The following is a 19648-nucleotide window of genomic DNA, read 5'->3' as shown; positions in this document are numbered from 1 at the left end:
TTAGTGTACTTTTGGTTTTTGGTTTCTAACTCCTTTTTTCTTATATGATTTAAAAAGCAAATGAATAAAATAGTATTTATAAATCAATGTTAATGGGAACAATGAAAAAAGATGTAATCTGTGATAATAAGAAGAAAGGGAGGGAGGTGTATAACAACAGTGTATGTATGCTACTAAAACTAAATTGGAATCATTCAAATTAGGTTGTTATAAATTTAAGTCAGATATTGTAATCCCCAGAGTAGCCATGAGGAAAAAAAAACAAAAAGTCCCAGAATAGTAGAGTATCAAAATGGCACATCACACACACAAAATCAACTATAAGATAAGGAGGGAACAAAAAATATGTAACACTTACAGAAACAAATAGCTGTATGGCAGCTCAAGACAAATTCCTTATCAGTAACTACTTCGAATGTAAATGATCAAACCCTCCAATTAAAAACCAGAATGGATAAAAAAATATGATCCATTAGTATGCTGTCTATAGGAAACCTGCTTTAGACACAAAAGGGTGAAAGTAAAAGGATGGAAAAAATTACTCCATGTAAATAGTAATGGAGAGAGCTGGGCTGGCAAACTGTTATGAGACAAAAAGGACATTATATATTGATAAAAGGGTCAAAAGTTATAACAAGTATAAATATATATGCATCCAATAAGAGAGCCCCAAAATACATGAAGCAAGCATTGGCAGAACTAAGGGAGAAATAGACTTCTATAATAATAGTTTCAGACGTCAACACCTTATTTTCAATAATGGAATAAGTAGGCAGAAGATCAATGAGGAAATAGAAGACTTGAAAAACACCATAAACCAATTAGACCTAACAGACTTACACAGACCACTCCACCCAACAAAAGCAGAGAATACAATCTTCTCCAGTGAACAGGGTATATTCTCTAGGAAGGACCATAAAATTACGCCACAAGAAAAGTCTTAAACACTTAGACTGAAATCACACAAAATATTCTTTCCAACTACAATGGAATAAAACTAGAAATCCTAAGACAGGAAAAACTGGAAAACTCACAAATATGTGGTAAATTAAACAACACACTCTTAAACAACCAATGAGTCAAAGAAGAAATCACAAGGAAAATTAGCTAATACCTTAGCACAAATGAAAACAAGAACACAGTGTAACACTTAGGGGCTGCAGCAAAAACAGTGCTCAGAGGGAAATTATTTCAATAATTTTGAAAATTATTTTCAAAAATCTTATTTCAATAATAAAACTCTACACCTTAAGGAAATAGAAAAAGAATAGCAAACTAAACCCAAAGCTAGCAGAAGGAAGGAATAATAAATATTTGAGTGGAAATGAAATATAAACTAGAAAAACAACAGAGGAAGTCAACAAGATCAAAAGTTGGCTTTTTGAAAAGAGCTACAAAGTTGTCAAACCTTTAACCAGATTGAGGGGGGGAAAAAAGACTCACATTACTAAAATCATAAAATGGAAGAGGAGAAATTATTACAGACTTTACAGAAATAAAAAAGATTGTAACAGGATACCATGCACCATGGTTAACCAACAAAGTGAACAACCTGGGTGGACAACTCTTGGAAACATACAAACTACCAAAACTGACTCAAGAGGAAACAGCTATTAGCAAGTAAAGACATTGAATCAGTAATCAAAAACCTCCCAACATGGAAAGGCCCAGGACCAAAAGCCTTCACTGTTAAAGAATTAACATTAGTTCTCAAAAACCTGAAGAGGAGAGAATACTACTTCACTCATTTTATGAGGCCAGCAGTACCCCAACACCAAAGCCAGACAAAGGCACTACAAGAGGACTACAGACGAATAAATATCTCTTATAAGCATATATGTAAACTCAACAAAAAATTAAATCAAATTCAACATTCTATTAAAAGGATCATACAATGTGACCAAGCAGGATTTATCTCAGGATTGCAAGGGTAGTCCAACACACAAAAATCAATCAACGTAGGAGGCACCTGTATGGCTCAGTCAGTCAAGCATGACTCTTGATTTGGGCTCAGATCATGATCTCATGGTTCATGGGTTCGAGTCCTGTATCGGGCTCAATGCTGATGGTGTGGAGCCTGCTTGGGATTCTGTCTCACTCACTGCCTCTCCCCTGCTCGCTTGCTCGCTCTCTCTCTCTCTAAAATAAACACTTTTTTTTTTTTTACAAATTTAAAAAAATCAATGTAAACTATCACATTAATATAATGAAGGAAAAAACCTTCAAGACGTTATATAAGTGAACCAGAGATGTGGCCCTTGTATATTGAAGCCTATGTTGTTTACTTCTTCACAGCAGACGGGGTTGGTTAGCTCAAGCCCAACAATGCCAAGTCCAATTTTTACACATATCATTGTTTTAAATATAGCTTAAACAAGCGTATCTTTAGCCATCTAGAGCCTGCCTGTTTTGCATACTGGGCAAATCTACACGCAGCATCTGCAACCTGTACATAAGACACACCCTGGGACTATGAAGGACCACACAGCCACTGCGCTTCAGTCTTCTCTAACCCCCTCTTCCTGCCACACTGCTACCACATCACCCCCAAAGAGCCGCTCAAATACACTTGCCCAAATAAAATATGCTACTGCCACCTTATGGTCATGTTTTTCCCTCAACAGCCCTGAAATCCTAGAACTCATTACCCCTCATCATCACATTCATCCACCTAAAAAAAAAAAAAAAAAAAAAAAAGCATTTGACAAAATTTGCAACCTTTCTTGATGAAACAACTAAGCACTCAATAGAGTAGGAATAGAAGGGAACTCCTCCAAAACTGTGAAGGGCATCGATGAGAACCTACAATAGCATTACCCTTGATGGTGAAAGACTGAAGCCTTGGATCAAGCCTGTCCTACGATCAAGGACAGGACAAGGATGCCTGCTTCTCACGTCTATTCAATGTAATACTGGAATTCGAGCCAGAGAAGTTATGCAAGTGGGAAGAAATAAGTACAATCCAAATTCAAAAAAAGAAGTAAAACTATCTCTATTTGCAGATGACATGATCCTGTTATGTAGAAAGCTCTACATGTACACATACATACATGCATGCACAAACTGTTAAAGCTAATAAATACATTCAGGATACTAAGTCAACACACAAAAAACAGTTGTTTCTCTATACACTAGGAATGAACAATCAAAAAAAGGAAACTAAGAGAACAATTCCATTTATAATAGCATCCAAAAAAATAATAAAATACTTGGGAATAAATTTAACCAAAGAGGTAAAAGACTTGCACAATGAAAACTACAAGCACTGCTGGAAGAAATCAAGATGACACAATTAAATGGAAAGACAGTTTTTGTTTATGGATTAGATGATATAATATTAAGAAGACACACAAATTCAATGAAATCTCTCTGAAAATCCCAATACCATCTTTTTTCAGAAATGGGGAAAAAAACACAAACATTTAAATTCACATGGTAATTCGAGGAAGCCACAACAGCCAAAACAATCTTGAAAAAGAAAAAGTTGGAGGATTCACACACCCTAATTTCAAAGCCTACTTATAAAGCTATAGTAATCAAAACAGTGTGGAACTAGCCTAAGGATACACATATGGACCAATGGAATAGAATCCAGAGCCCAGAAATAAACTCTCATCTTTGTCATCAATTAAGTTTTTTTTTTTTTAAGTTTATTTATTTTGAGAGAGAGAGAGAGAGAGAGCAAGCCGAAAGGAGAGAGAATCGCATGCAGGCTCAATGCTGTCAGCACAGAGCCTGACATGGGGCTCGAACTCACAAACCGTGAGATCAAGACCTGAGTCAAAACCAAGAGTTGGACATTTATTTAACCAACTGAACCACCCAGATATGCCTACCATCATCTGATTTTTGACATGAATGCCAACACTATTCAATGGGGAAAAGACAGTCTCTTGAAGAAATGGTGCTGGGAAAACTGAATATCCACACACCAAAGAATGAAGTTGAACACAGCTTACAACATTTAGACAAATTAATTCAAAATGGATCAAAGACCTAAATTTATGGAAATCTTAGAAGAAAACTTTAGTGAAAATCTGCATAACCTTGGATTTGGCAATGGTTTTGTAAATATGACACCAAAAACACCATAAACAAAAGAAACCATAAATTGGACTTCATTCAATTAAAAATTTGTATATCAAAGGACACTATCAAGAGAGTGAAAAGACAACTCACAGAATGGGAGAAGATATGTGCAAATCACATATCTGACAAGGATTTAATATTCAAAACCAATACAGGACTCCTATAGCTCAACAACAAAAAGAAACAGCTCAATTTAAAAGTGGGCATAAGGGGGCACCTGGGTGTCTCAGTCAGTTAACCATCTGACTCTTGATTTCGGCTCAGATCATGATTCCACAGTTTGACTTCAAGCCCCACATTGGGCTCTGTGCTGAGTGTGGATTCTGCTTTGGATTCTGTGTCTCTCTCTCTGCCCCTCCCCTGCTTGTGTTCTCTCTTTCTCAAAAATAAACTTACACACACACACACACACACACACACACACACACACACACACACACACACACACAAGTGGCCATAAGATCTGAATAGACAGTTTTGCAAAACAGACATACAAATGGCCAGGAAATTCAGGATAAGATGCTCAATATCACTAGTTATTAGGGAAACACAAATGAAACAGCTACTTCCCACTGGAGTGGACTGTAACAACAAAAAATAAAAGTCCCGGTGAGGGTGCAGAGGAATTGGAACCTCATGCTCTGGGGGCGGGAATGTAAAATGGGCAGTTGCTGTAGAAAGTTGCCCAGTTCCACAAAAAGTTAAGCACTGAATGGGGCCCCTGGGTGGCTCAGTCAGTTAAGCATCCGACTTCGGCTCAGGTCATGATCTCACAGTTTGTGAGTTTGAGCCCCACATCAGGCTCTGTGCTGACAGCTCAGAGCCTGGAGCTGCTTTGGATTCTGTGTCTCCTCTCTCTGCCCCTCCCCTGCTTGCACTCTGTTTCTCTCTCTCTCTCAAAAATAAATATTTAAAAAAATGTAAAAATAAAAAGCACTGGATTATCACATGAGCCAATTCTCCTCCTAGGCAAATACCCAAAGGAACAGAAAACAGGGACTCAGATGTTTACACACGCATGCTCACAGCATTATTCACAATAGCCAAGAGATGGAAATAACTCATATCCATCCATAAATCAATGTGATGTACATTATGGAATATTATTGAGCCATAAAAGGAATAAAGTTCTGGTAAAAGCTGCAACAGGAATGAACCTTAAAAATATGCTTGATAGGGGCATCTAGTAAGTATCCGACTTTGGCTCAAGTCATGATCTCAGGTTTTGTGAGTTCAAGCCCCACATCAGGTTCTCTGCTGTCAGCACACAGCCTGTTTTCAGATCCTCTGTCCCCTTTGCTCTCTGCCCCTCCCCAGCTTGTATGCTCTCTCTCAAAAATAAATACTTTTATTAAAAAAATATGCTAGGGGGGCGCCTGGGTGGCTCAATCGGTTAAGCATCCGACTTCAGCTCAGGTCACGATCTCGTGGTCCGTGAGTTTGAGCCCCGCGTCAGGCTCTGGGCTGATGGCTCAGAGCCTGGAGCCTGCTTCCGATTCTGTGTCTCCCTCTCTCTCTGCCCCTCCGCCGTTCATGCTCTGTCTCTGTCTCAAAAATAAATAAACATTAAAAAAAATATGCTAGGTAAAGTCATACACGAAAGGACAAATATTGTGTGATTCCACTTACATGGTCTAGAATAAGCAAATTCAGACATAAAGTAGATTAGAGATTACCAAAGGCTGGGGGGAGAACATGTGTGGAGTTCCTGCCCAAATGGGTACAAAACTTATTTGCAAGAATGAAAAAAACCTGGAAATAAGTACCACTGAAATGTACACTTGAAATTGGTTAAAATGGCTACCTACCCATATCTATACCCGCACATGCACATAATTTCTTAGAGCACTAGGTTACAGAAAAATGGAAAAGAAAGCACAAGTTCCCACATGCTCCCCACCACACCTGTATCCGCACCTTGCACTGCGACATTTGTATCAATAGTGATGCATTATTAACTAAAGCCCATAGTTCATGTTATGTGTATTTTACCAGAACAAAGAATCACAACAAAAATGGATGGGGTTATATCACAGGGACACAGGAGCCAGGCTCAAGGAGGTCCCAATGGCCAAAGTTGAAATAATGAAGCCCTGGGGCGCCTGGGTGGCTTGGTCGGTTGAGCGTCTGACTTCGGCTCAGGTCATGATCTCGCAGTCCGTGAGTTCGGGCCCCGCGTCGGGCTCTGTGCTGACCGCTCAGAGCCTGGAGCCTGTTTCGGATTCTGTGTCTCCCTCTCTCTCTGCCCCTCCCCTGTTCATGCTCTGTCTCTCTCTGTCTCAAAAATAAATAAACGTTAAAAAATAAATAAATAAATTAAAAAAAAAAAAAAGAAATGAAGCCCTAATATAATATTGTGTAGGATTATAACTTAAAATACAAAGTATGTATACATATACATATGTATACATATTCATTTTTGATAATACTTAACTAATGGCTGAATAAATGGGAGAAGACACGAATTTTTGTTACAGAAGACTTCCAAATATGTGCAGATAGACCCCCCCTCCAGATGGTGGAGCCCTTGGTCCTAAAAACAAACAAACAAACAAAAACAAAAACAACCTTGGTCCTATTGAGGATAGGCTGAACTTCATGATTTGCTTCTAAATCACACATTACAGGCAGGGAAAAACAGTAACTTTACAGTGGAAAAACTTGGTAGACATCATTGTAACCACGTGGTCAAGATTAACACCATCCGTGATAAGTCATGTTATATTATATACCCTCTGACATGTGATGAGAAAGATACTTCATTCCCATCTGTGTACTTTTTCCCCAAAACAAATAACCCTAGTCCAGTATGAGAAATACATCAAACTCCAACTGAGGGACATTCTACAAGACATCTGACCAGTCTTCCTCAAATCCCTGTAGGTCACAGAAGTCTGACACATGGTCACAGCCAAGGGGAGCCCAAGGAGATGTGACAGCTAAGTGCAGTGTGGCCCCTGGATAAGATGCAGGGCAGGAAGAGGACATTAATGGGAAAATGGTGAAATCCAAATAAAGCTCAGAGTTCCATTACTTGTAGCGTACCAATGTGCGCTGCTTTGTCATGACAAAGGTTTCACAGTCACATAAGATGAGAACAGGGAGAAACCGTCTGGGGGTCCTATGGGAGCTCTCTGTGCAGTCTCTGAAGCTTTTTCATAAGACTAAAATTATTCTGAAAATGAAAGTTTATTGAAAAAGGAAAAACAGACATAATACACAATTTACCTCTTTATTCCTCTACCTATAATTGTTTTGTAGGGTCAGAAAACACCTGTTGCAAAGGTGTGCAGTCCAGTCTCTTTTGGCAGGCCCCCATTCCTAAATGTAGAGGTGCAGTCTGGATTCGTGTTAAGAAATGGGAAATTCTGAAGACAAGACAAGGGTGTGAGGAAACCCCAACCTCCCCCAAGGCAAAATGGAATGGAGATCTGTCTGCAATCAACTACTGTGGTCTGACATAGATGTCTCTAACATCATGTCACTTTCGTTCATTTCAATTTCAAAGGTTTCTTCCAAGGAAGGTCTGGGATCTGGAGTTTTCCTTGAGGTTTCCAGTGGTGCAAGCCCCGTTTCTTCTGCAGTTTGTTTTTCTACTTCAAATTCCCTGAAATCCCACGGAGGTGAAATAATGTTTTTTAGTGTCTTCATTGTATGCACATCAAAGTCATAACATTTTAATTTGTCTTTAATGTCTGCTCCTAAAAGGGAATACCACAAGGAGAATAAAATAAGAAACCCTGTCATTATCTATCATTTCCATCATCATGTATGTAGCACCACCTCCAACGTTTAGGGCCAATGGTACTTTTTTATTTCTTAATGTTTATTTTTATTTTTGAGGGAGGGAGGGGGAGGGAGGGAGGGAGGGAGGGAGGGAGAGAGAGAGAGAGAGAGAGAGAGAACACAAGCAGGGGAGGGGTACACACAAGGAGACAGAACCCAAAGCAGGTTCCAGGCTCTGAGCTGTCAGCACAGAGCCCAATGAGGGGCTGGAACCCACAAACTGCAAGACCATGACCTGAGCGGAAGCCATCAGATGCTCAACGGACTGAGCCACCCAGGCACCCCTAAGTCCAATGGTACTTTTACGAGCACAAGTACAGCTCAGAAGGAGAAATTCCAATCACTCTCCTCCTATTCTTTTTCTCGATTATCAAGGGCGGCTGCTGGGAGACTGACAAGCACATGTACTTCAAGCCCCATGTGGCAGCGGCACCATCCCTAAAGCCCCCACACACAAGGGAGCCACAGCAGGCACTTGCCCTTGCATGTTACAAACAAGAACAGCCCACTGGCATTCTGGCATCGGTGCAGTTGCACCCTTATGCACACAGAAACACAGTGAGGGGAAATACACTTTCCACACATCAAAATCTTATGAATGATGGAGAAGAGATTTCCAACAGATGTATTAGGTTCAATCATTTCTGACACAAAATAATTTTACACAGTTCAAACTAATAGCTTTCAGCAACAGGTGTTTTGACAGATAATAACAAGCCTTCTAAAAAGAAAAACAGTACAGCACAGTGATTAAATACTGTATTGCACATTTGAAAGGTGCTAAGACAGAAGATTTTAAAAGTTCTCATCAAAAGAAAAATAATTTCTAACTATGTATGGTGATGAATGTTAACTAGACTTACCGTGGTGATCATTTCACAATATGTACAAATCCTGAATTATGGTATACACCTGAAACTAATGTTACATGACAATTATACCTGAATAAAAATATATATATAAATAGTAAGTAATGACTAATACACTTGGAAATCTCTGTAAGACCATTATCTTCGTGAAGACAGGCAAAATGTCTGTCTCACTCAGTACCCTACCTCCAGACCTTCCTTAGCTTTGTAAGAATTTTGCATTTAAGCCTGTTGTAAGACCCTCCTCAAACAAAAGAGGAAACTGAGGCTCAGACTTGCCCAAAGCCACAGGGCTTGGTGGCAGAGTTGAGATACCAACTCAGGGTCTTTAGGGTGCCAGAGCTCAAGTTTTCTGTTTTAGCTTTACAAAAATGAGCCACAACATACACACCGTAAAAAGTGTGCAGAGCTGGGCAAGTTCTCACATACACATATACCCACATGACCACCACCAGACCACAAAGAAAACACCTTCAGTTCCCAGAAAACCACCTCACGCCCTTTCCAGTGAACACCTCCCCTTCCCAAACCAGAAGGAATCACCACTCTAATTTTTCTATCACCACTGATCAGTTTTGCTTATGATTAACTAATCTTCACATAAATGGAATTTATCAGTATATATTCTTTTTGTCAAAATCTGGGAGATTCACCTAGGTTACAGTGTGACTTCATCGTTGGTCCTTTTAACTGTGTAGTACTCTACCGCTTATGCTTGCCACAATTCACTTCCCCATTCTCCTACTCATGGACATCCAGTTATTTCTAGTTAGGTGTGGTTACAAACAGCTGCTGTGAACAACTCTGCATGTGAGCATTGGCTTACGGAGACATTGATCCACTGGGCACACACCTGGGAGGAGAACTGCTATGGCTTAAGAGCAGCATGGTAGGTCAGCACCCTAACACCCCAATGAATCACACCCCACCCCTGATGACAATGCACTCGATCACATGACTTGTGCTGAACAGAATGTGACGGAAGTGATTCTAGGAAACTTCCAGCTTTCAAGAGGTCTTGAGGCGTTAGTTCTTGTTGTTAGAACCCTGAGACCTCCATGCTATGGAGAAGTCTGAAAGACCCATGAGAGGCCCAGCTGGGTTGGCTGAGGTCTCCATCTGTGCATAAGGCCATCTTAGCCCGTCAGCCCATCAAGTGACTGCTGACCACAGCTGCATTAGTGATGAGACCAGTAAATGAGCCACCAATCAACCTACAGAGCTGAGACAGGTAATACATCCTTGTCGGTTGGTGTAGCTTATTAGGCAGCAACAGATAACTGCTTTAACAGGTCTGTTTAACTTTAGCAGATACGTTGAACAGTTTTCCAAAGTGGTTCTACCTGCTATGAGCACCAACCACCAATAATATACAAGCATACCAGGTGTATACGTCATTACCAACACTAGGCACTAGCGGTGTTTTCACTTGTAGCCATTTTGCAGGTGTGCAATGACATCTTGTTATGGTTTTAATTTCATTTCCATAATATGCAACGACAGTACGCACATTCATTTGCTTTGGCGGACAGCCTCTTTGGTGAGGCTCCTGTTCAGGTATTTTGCCCATTCTGGACCCATTTTTGACTGAACTTTTTCTCACCAATTTATAGGATTTTTTGTATTCTAGATACAAGCTCTGACCAGTCTATAAATTGTAAGTTCTCTCAGTCTATGACATGCCTTTTCACTCTGATAACAGTGTTTTGATGAACAAAGTTCTTAATTTTACTGAAACCTACTTGAACACTGCTTTCCTCTCATGGTTTTGTGTCCTGTGAAAGAAATCTTTGCCTACCCCAAAGTCCAGACCTCGAGTTTAACTTCATTACACCCTCTTTACCTTACAATGTTTGTCACTAAATGAAGGCCCAAGGAGAGCAATTCTACCCAAATTTATCTTAACACTTGCTTATCATTACCAAAAAAAATACTTAAAAAATTACACAGCACTGTAATGTGTGAATGTAAGCCAACTTAACAGTCCACTGAAATGCAAAAATTAATGTTATTAATATGCAACAAACCTCATTATAAAGTATTAAGGCCAGAGTGTTTTCATTACTTATTAGAAATTAGAAACTATTGGAAATTAAAAGTCTCTAAGGTTTTTTCCCATTACGCAATTTAGATTGTTTTAACACTTTTTCTTTTTAAGATTTTATTTTTAAGTAATTTCTACACCCAACGTGGGGCTTGAACTCACAACCCCGCAATCAAGAGTCACACACTCTACTAATTGAGCCAGCCAGGTGCCTTGCAATTAATTAGATTGATTCTTGTATATCACAGCACTTTACACATACTCCATAATAGTATTTTGCATATACCAAGTACTCAATTATAAACTGAACACTTAATGAGCCATTAACTCCCACAGAATTGTTCCAACAAATAAATGGAGTTTCTTAATAATATAGTTAAATGGTTAGAAAGTTAAACTTAAAACCTTACATGAGATTTGAGAAACCTAAACAGAGATATACAACAATCTAAAGAATGGGATGCAATGTCAATCAGAGTAATTAATTATAATCTTACCAATGTAAGCTTCAGAATCACCAATGTACATCTCAATGCAATGACCAAGCATTGTAACAGAAAATGTATCATCCCGCCTAAGACCAAGGGCCTGCAGAAAAGATTCACCATGGTTATTACAAGAAAATGTATTTCCTTCTCTTTCATTTAAAAATATTCCTGCAGGACTCCATTCAAAACACTACAGGGAATCAGAGGTTGGGCGGGGGGGGGGCCTACAAGAGTGGCCATGAGTTGATGTCTGTTGCAGTTGGGCGATGGGCACATGTAGGGTTATCACACCACTGTTTATGTTTGAAATCCCAGTCCTCCAAAAAGATTTTCAAAACTTTGTCTCTACATAGAGCCTTCTAAGTCTTCTGCATTAATTACATCACAGAAGAGAGGTAAATTATAGAATCTTCAAATACACACATTCGAAATATCACACAAACCAGAAAAGCTGCCCAGTCCACACTTCTGCCTAGCTCAGTATCCTAGTTATCATAATGGCATCTTCAGGACTTGATCTCATCTGAAAATCTCTAACCAACCCTATGCATTTTCTCAGATTTTATCTCTCTCCAAATACCATTATTTCATCAATTCTAAGACCCATTTTTTTTTTTTTATTCTAACATTTCTGAACTTGGGACGCTTTAAACTACTGGTGGTTTCTTACTACTGCTGTCAGCTGGCCACAGCTCTGATGAGGGTGTTTTGCGTGGGTAGCCATGGTGATGTACAGACTAGATTTGAAACCACGTGAACACTCAAAAATACAGGAACTGAGACTGTTGCCTAAAATCCTTGCATTGACACCTTCTGGCAGCGTAAGATTTGCATAGTCAACGCCTTTGGGAAAAACCTTCAAGAGCAGGGTATACGTGCCAGCCCCAGGAAAACAGGGACACTGACCGCCTGGTACGAAAGTGATTTAAAAGAACCAAATTCTGAATGTAAAGAATAGAGCATCTTAAGTATTTATTTCACTTATATTTTCTTTTTTATGTAGATACTAGAGTCATCTCTGAAAAAAAACCTATGTCCTAATATGCCCAAAAAGAGTGCCCCAAAAGAGTGCTTTTTCTAAGTACCAAAAAACTGAGAGATTGGAAAGAATTGTGTAAAGTTTAAAGGTTTGTCTGTGTGTTGGGGGGCGGGGCACCCAACCTGATTACTGATGGTGTCTTAGGTCTAGTGAAGTATGACGTGAGATTCTTTCCTTGTGATGACACAGATGTTTTGTTCACCAACTAAAGTGATCCAAGGTGGGGCGCCTGGGTGGCTCAGTCGGTTAAGCAGCCGACTTCGGCTCAGGTCATGATCTCTCGGTCTGTGAGTTCGAGCCCCGTGTCAGGCTCTGTGCTGACAGCTCAGAACCTGGAGCCTGTTTCAGATTCTGTGTCTCCCTCTCTCTGACCCTGCCCTGTTCATGCTCTGTCTCTCCCTGTCTCAAAAATAAATAAAACGTTAAAAAAAAAAAATTAAAAAAAAAAAAAAAAAAAGTGATCCAAGGACTTTAGGACTTTAACTATAAGTCCTAAACAGAGAGACCAGAATTTCTTTTCTCCTGCCCAGATGTGATGCCCAGCTCAGATGAGGCCCACAAACCTCATGCACACATGTATGTCTGACTGCACACTTAGGACCTAAGTCTCACATTTGTCTCTAATTTGATGAGTATCACACACACATGCTTTTCTCTGGAAAGGAAAGAAGAAACCACAAAGTCGTCTGAAGAATTTTAAAATGGTAAATACAATGTTGGCTAGAAAAGATCTTCTCAAAAAAAAAAAAAGTGGTAAATGTTAACTAGACATACTGTGTGGAAATAGTCAACAGCATTTTCAAAGTTGCCCATCAGACTATGGATATACCCTATGGCAGAATAGGTAGACGCGTTCTGAGGAATTAACACCAGTGCCTGACGGTGATAATCCAAGGCCTCGGCATACTTTCTGTGAGAGAAGAAAAGACAGGGAGTTGAGAGCAGAAAGAACGGGAAGAAAGAGAAAACAATTAGTGGGTACAGTGAAAGTACTGAATTTCTAGATCTAAGATGAGTATTCATCTATGTGCCAACATCAAAAACAATCTGGTACATCACCGTAACCATCCAGAATGGTTATACCACCTTCGTGTACCTTGACGCCTTCCTAAATGGATCTTCCTGCCCTTCTCACCCAGCCAGCTGAAGGTGCTCTCACAGGGACACAGGTGGGAGACATGAGCCAGAACATAACCTCTGGCCCTGGGTCCTGTGCCCCACCACACTGCAAGGTCTCTTTTGGGGCCAGACAAACCTCCCACACTGGGGGTGGTTAAAAGCAACCAAAGGTTTTTGCTTTAAGGTCCAAAGAAGTCACTTGAACAGCATTTTCCTAAGTTCTCTGGAATTCCTGCCCTGTAAAATCTTTCGTGAGAAGAAGGTTCAATAAGGTTTGGGAAATGCTGCAGCTCATAATGAATACTCAAGACACCAACATATCCTGAAATAGAAAAACCTCTTAAATTTTGAGTAACCTAGAGTTTCCCAAACATACTGAACCAAAGAATCTATTTTTGCAATGCTATTTATCACATCATAAAACTGGTACCTAGAGAAAAACAGTAAGTTAGAATATGGATATGGTTTTAAATAAACCCTACTGTCCTAATTCTTCCAAATTAATTTTGAATACCAATTTTTTTATCTAAGAAAATGAAATTTATTAGAGAATTGTAATTCTCTATATTTCTAAAATAAAATTATACTACCAGGGATAATAAAAAAAGAGATAATAAAACTCACTAGAGATAATTATTTTGATGCTTGCTGTGTCTGAGAAGCAAAGTACAAAGCTGGAGGACCTCAAAATAAAAATATGGGAAAAGAAGGGTGCCTGGCTGGCTCAGTTGGTAGAGCATACGACTCCTAATCTAGGGGTTATGAGTTCAAGCCCCATGTTAGGTGTAGAGATTACTTAAAAATAAAAATCTTAAAAAACAAAACAAAACATGGAGAAAGGCTACACAAAATTAAGTAAACGTTTAATCGCAAAGAATGTTTCTTCAATGGTCCTAGTTCACTTACTTAAGCTTCCTGCAGACATGCCCCAAGTTGTTCAACAAAGGCTCCCATTTGTCAACCGTCACCTGAAACACAGCAACACCAAACCCATGACTCATGTGCCACTTTCCAGTCACGCCCATTCAACCACACCACTGCACACAGCGAAGCAGGCCGCCCTCTCTGGCAGTGCCTGCACAGCACAAAGCAGAGTATTTGTGGATTCTCCATCTTTCTTTCCTATTAGAAGAGACTTCCTGAGGATGCTGTTATTTTATTACCACAACACTGTTAATGAGCCCGTCTGTGCTGGCATTCAAATTCTGTATCTTGAGCCCAGAGCTTTCCATCTGCCTACTAAACATTCCCACTTGGAAACCTCATAAGCACTGCAAATCCAGCATGCCACCCGTCCATCTCTTACCCTCTCTCCTGCCCTCCCAGCTCCCCAACCTCACGCCCTTCTAAGTGCCTGCCTGCCTCTCATGCCCGGCACCCATGTCAACCCTAACCCCTAGCAACTACCGAAGGCTTATTCATCAGCTGCCCCAGCATAACGCCAACCTCCATGTAACAAGTCTTGTCTGGGCCCAACCACCTCAAGATAAGGTACAAGGCCCTTGACGATCCACACTCAGCCCTCCTGACCCATTTCTTGACATTCTCGATTAGCTCCAACTTTGCACATACCATTCTCTATACCTAATACACTCTTTTCCTCACTTCTGCTTGGCAAAACATATCTGCTCATGTTTTAGGACTGAAATGTCACAACTGTATCCACGAGGTTTTCTTGGCCCATCCTCAAATTCCGGTTAACTGCTCCCTTGCGTGAGTTTCTTTATTTCCTCAATCATGGCCTTTTTTGTGCACTGTATCATTACCCCCAATTTACTTATCTGCAATCCCCAACAGGTCTAAGGCCAGGAGCTATCACGTCAGTTTCCTACTTCCTCCCAACACCTAGCTCAGAGCTTAGGACACAGTCAACACACATCAGTCAGTCTGAGCTAACCAGGCAACAGATCTGAGCCATAGTCTCCAGCTCCCATGAGCCTGGCTCCAGGAGGTGTGGCCTATGAGAATGAAAACAAACCCTTCATGGTTCTTAGGCACATTGCTTCCCTTTGGCTGTTTGGACATTTGCTGTAGTTTACAACTGAAGGCAAACATTATTTCCCCCTTTTCACATAACTTTCAGTAGCATTGGGCATTTGTACTTAAAGCCATTACTGTAAATTTCTGCAAAGCTCCACAGTGCCCTCCGATCATCAACGAATATAGTTTTAACTCTAAGTGTAGTTTGTGACAGTGCATCCTAAACTTCTCTGAGCATGAGAATCTTGGATCTTGCTAGAACTGCAGACGTGACACAGTAGACCTGGGACCCTACACTTCTAGTGATCTTCCAGGTGATGCTGATGCAGCTGGTCCCATTAGAGCAGCAAGGCCCTAAGGTATCCTACTATGAAAACTAGCAAGGTGGTATGTGGCCATCCCATATAACAAAAACACATTTATTATCCAGACCACCCAAGACTGAGCTGTTCAAGACCCTGTTTTATAGGGGTGCCTGGGTGGCTCAGTTGGTTAGGCATCCAACTTCGGCTGGTCATGGTTCGTAGGTTCGAGCCACACACCAGGTTCTCTGCTGTCAGCGCAGAGCCTGCTTTGGATCCTGTCTCCCTCTCTTTGCCCCTCCCCAGCTCGCTCTGTCTCTCAAAAATAAATAAACATTAAAAAAAAAAAAAAAAAAGAACCTGTTTTATATAAAAGATGTGCCAACACACAGAAATACAGTGTTTTTAAGTTCATATGTATGACAAATAAGAGACTTGGCAGGGACCCCAAGGGAGCTGTGTCTGTGTCAGTGAAGGTAACGAGCACCAAGGAAGATGTGGGTTATAAGCAAGGCGGCCCAAATAGGAACAGAGTAAAAATGGGAAGTGACAATCAGAATGGCACAAAACAAAATAGATGTGAATAAAAAGAATCAAGAACTAGAAGAGTAGCAATATGCAAATCCCTTACCTACAGAAGTTGACAGTATCTAAAATTAATATTATTTTACAAAAATACCCACATATACACATCCAAGCTAGCAGAAGGTTAATTCATGAGCACACGTCTTTCATATGGTAGAACCTAGCAAAATGTTTCAAACCTTGAGAGATCTAAATATGTAGTAACTACAAGGTCAGGAAGAGCCATGATAGGTCTGAATAAAATGATACCTGGCCTTATTCCTACAGAGGTGGGTGCTGTATACTTACCCATTAATTCAAGAGGAGCCTCTTCAGTTCTAGAGGACATCTTATGTTAGATGCTACAGTGCCCACTAGTATCCACTAACTGTCACATATTCCCCATATCAAAAAATCATCAAATATATTCTGATTACTCCCACATATCAAAGCCTCCTAGGAAGCAAACAGTTGACATCTACCTTCTCAGTTAGAAACAAACTCATTTTACACCATGCAGCAAAATAAATGCCTGAAATTCAAACATTAACAAGACATTTGCCATGATAAATATTAGCCCTTTATCTCCCAGGCAAGACTTTGTCCATATTATTGTTCTCATTCAACAGTAAACACACACAAGAGTTACAGATGTTACATAAGATACCTCATTCCCAATTGCTTTAATTTTTTCCAATGCATCAAGAAACCACTTTTCAGCTGTTTTCCATCTAAAATAGAGGGGAAAAGGTTGCAGGTTATTCAAAATTAGCAAATATAAACATTTTAAGAAAAAACGAGATAAGCTTCTGTAAATAGTTTATTAAAATTCAACTTTAAAGGTGAAATTAATGAATTTTATGGCATTAACATTATAGGAGTTCAAGATTTTAGGATATGGTTAATTATCACTATTCCTGGTAATCACATTCTATAAAGTCAATGTGAACACTGCCTTAGCAAATACTGAACTACTGCTCCTGGCAAAAGTACAGGCTCAGGTTCCTATAAACCTCTGGTCAACCATTCAACATATAACCTGTTTTATATGTGTTTCTGTTGATCGATACCTTATTTAACGTACAAACTGATTTACTGACACTGAACTCACAGCCAGCAACACAGCTCATCTAACACAGGCTCATCACAGCCTTCTTGTGTTTAGGGTCACTAACAGCACATCAGCACCAGGCTTGGGGATCATTTCAAACAGTGAAATCATCAACAAAAAACACAAAAATGCGAAAAATGTGGCACTGAAAAAAAACCCACAAACTCATTTACAGTATGAGAGCAGAAACAGGAAGGCAGAATGTCACTTATGACCTTGGCTGGGAAAGTGCACGTAAGTATGAAAGTACTCCAGGAGCGGGCCCTGGGCTACAAACCAACAGGCTGTATATTACATCATTTTACAACAGCTCCAAACTTGCTTTTGTAAACACTAGATAATCCAATTCTTAGAATACACACACATGCCATAAAAAACACAGTAGTACTAATTTGTTGTTTTTAAATTTATGTATAATTTAGTGCAAAGCACTACAGACATTTTTCTCTTTAGAGCATGATACTGAATTATTCTACAAATATCCAAGGTTACACTAATGCCTCAAATGACCAGGAATCTGGGCCATTCTAATTAGTTTAATTTTTGGATTAACTTCATTTCTGTTTCACAGCTGTGGGCAATCTCCCTTCAGTGTATGACTCCAACTCCTAACCAACAAGGAGATGACTGACTGAGGGTTCTGCAAGGCCTCCAGGCACCCTACAGGGTGTGGTTACTGGACAGTCAGCAATAACTGTCCAGTCTTGGAATGGAGTCTGCAGGAGCCCACCTCCCAGGGGACCAAAACCCCAGTACAGTATTTTTAAAGAATTCCACAATAACACTTTCTATTTTTTTTTCTAATGTCTGCCTCCTTCTCTTCAAATAATACACATTTAAAAACAAAAATCTATTGAAGAGTCCCTAATCACTTAAACTCTAGTGACTGGTTTTATTTCATTTACAGAAAGAAAACAGGGTTTTGGGCCTTTCAAGACTTACTCGCCATTCTGAAATGCAACTACGCCAACCTCGTGCATAACAAAAGGGTCTTCTGGTGCAATGCTTAGCGCTTGGCCAAAGAATCTTTCAGCCAACTTTGAGTTATTGGTCAATCCATATTCTAATCCGATGTAGAGCATTGGCAAATGACACCTAAAAATATTGGAGAATTTCACATATGCAACACCTAAAACTTTATAATTCAGCAGAAATTAATTTACCAACTTCAAATCCTGTATGCAAAATAACTTAAACATAGCCCAAAATAATGTGTTTACTTTTTTTCCTAACACTTCATTTACTAATACGTAATAAATGTCTAATAGGTTTTCAGACCTGTTAGAATCTATCACTTTCAGACCACTTCTAGAATCTATCAGCAAGCTACTTACTTATCTTTATTTTTCATCATTCTACAGTAAAAACAAAAAAAACCAAAACTCTCCTAAGCAGAAGGGCAGGTCTGTGCTTCCTGTTTTCTTCTACGATGCTAATGTCATACCTTTGGCCTTGACTGTCTTCCCCCTCCTCTACTATTTATCCTTTGTGACATGTTCAAGTGACCCTTCCCTTTAGGAAATGCTTCGGACTTTCTAACCTAAATGGATCTCCCTTGTGTCCATTCCTATTATCTCAATTACTATCAGTTCTATCCCCAAGGGTTTCAAAAGTATGTCATGTATACCCCATTTTCACATCCTCTGAAACAGTTGTAGGTACAGAGCAAGTACTAACCACTTCTTAACTGAATCTCTTGCCAGACCAGTAATTACATTAAAACAAACAGAATAAAATAATATTTTTTTGAAGATGAATCTAAGAAAGTCTATAAATACTAACCAACAGGTTGGTAGGTGCTTTGGTTTTAATCAAGAATCAGCTCAGGTGAAGAGTCTATCACCTACAGATAGGTTCATGAAGGACGCTTTAAAAGGATTTACCTGGAGGAAGTACTTCCAAAATGGCCAAGTAAACACCTCCAAAACTCGACACCAGAAAAAGCAGTATCAACACTGCCTAACTGTCAAAATAAATTTTTCAGAACTTCAGAAGCTAACTATCTAAACAACAATCTGAGCGTTGTTTACTACACAAAGACAGGTGAAACATGCCAATACCCAGGAAACGATTGGCAATCCAGGGGAGTGGGTAGAAAGCAGGCAATAGAAACTGTCCTGACAAACACCAGATGTTGGATGTACTAGACAAACATTTTATTATTATTTTTAGACAAACACTTTAAATAAGCTATTTTAAATATGAAAATAGAGGGGTGCCTGAGTGGCTTAGTTAGTTACGCATCTGACTCTTGATT

At 39.7% G+C, this 19648-nt stretch overlaps 1 protein-coding gene across 3 annotated transcripts in view; it reads right to left on the bottom strand.

Moving 5' to 3' along the window:
• Positions 1-19648, bottom strand: part of CDC16 (cell division cycle 16) — a 43847-nt gene that overhangs the window by 2799 nt on the left and 21400 nt on the right. The window contains exons 13-18 of one of the 3 annotated variants that reach the window (XM_015544595.2): positions 18334-18486; positions 16948-17011; positions 14341-14402; positions 13090-13225; positions 11286-11376; positions 7308-7790 (exon numbers count right to left, since the gene is read on the bottom strand). In XM_015544595.2, coding sequence (XP_015400081.2) covers positions 7531-7790; positions 11286-11376; positions 13090-13225; positions 14341-14402; positions 16948-17011; positions 18334-18486 — 766 coding nt within the window. In that variant the 3' untranslated portion in view covers positions 7308-7530. Of the gene's footprint in view, positions 1-7307; positions 7791-11285; positions 11377-13089; positions 13226-14340; positions 14403-16947; positions 17012-18333; positions 18487-19648 lie in introns of those variants that run through there. The other 2 variants (XM_042980844.1, XM_042980842.1) reach the window with 2 other exon arrangements.

This window comes from Panthera tigris, chromosome A1 (genome assembly GCF_018350195.1).
Source record: "Panthera tigris isolate Pti1 chromosome A1, P.tigris_Pti1_mat1.1, whole genome shotgun sequence".
NCBI lineage: Eukaryota > Metazoa > Chordata > Mammalia > Carnivora > Felidae > Panthera > Panthera tigris.
This window is presented reverse-complemented; position numbering and strand designations above follow the sequence as displayed.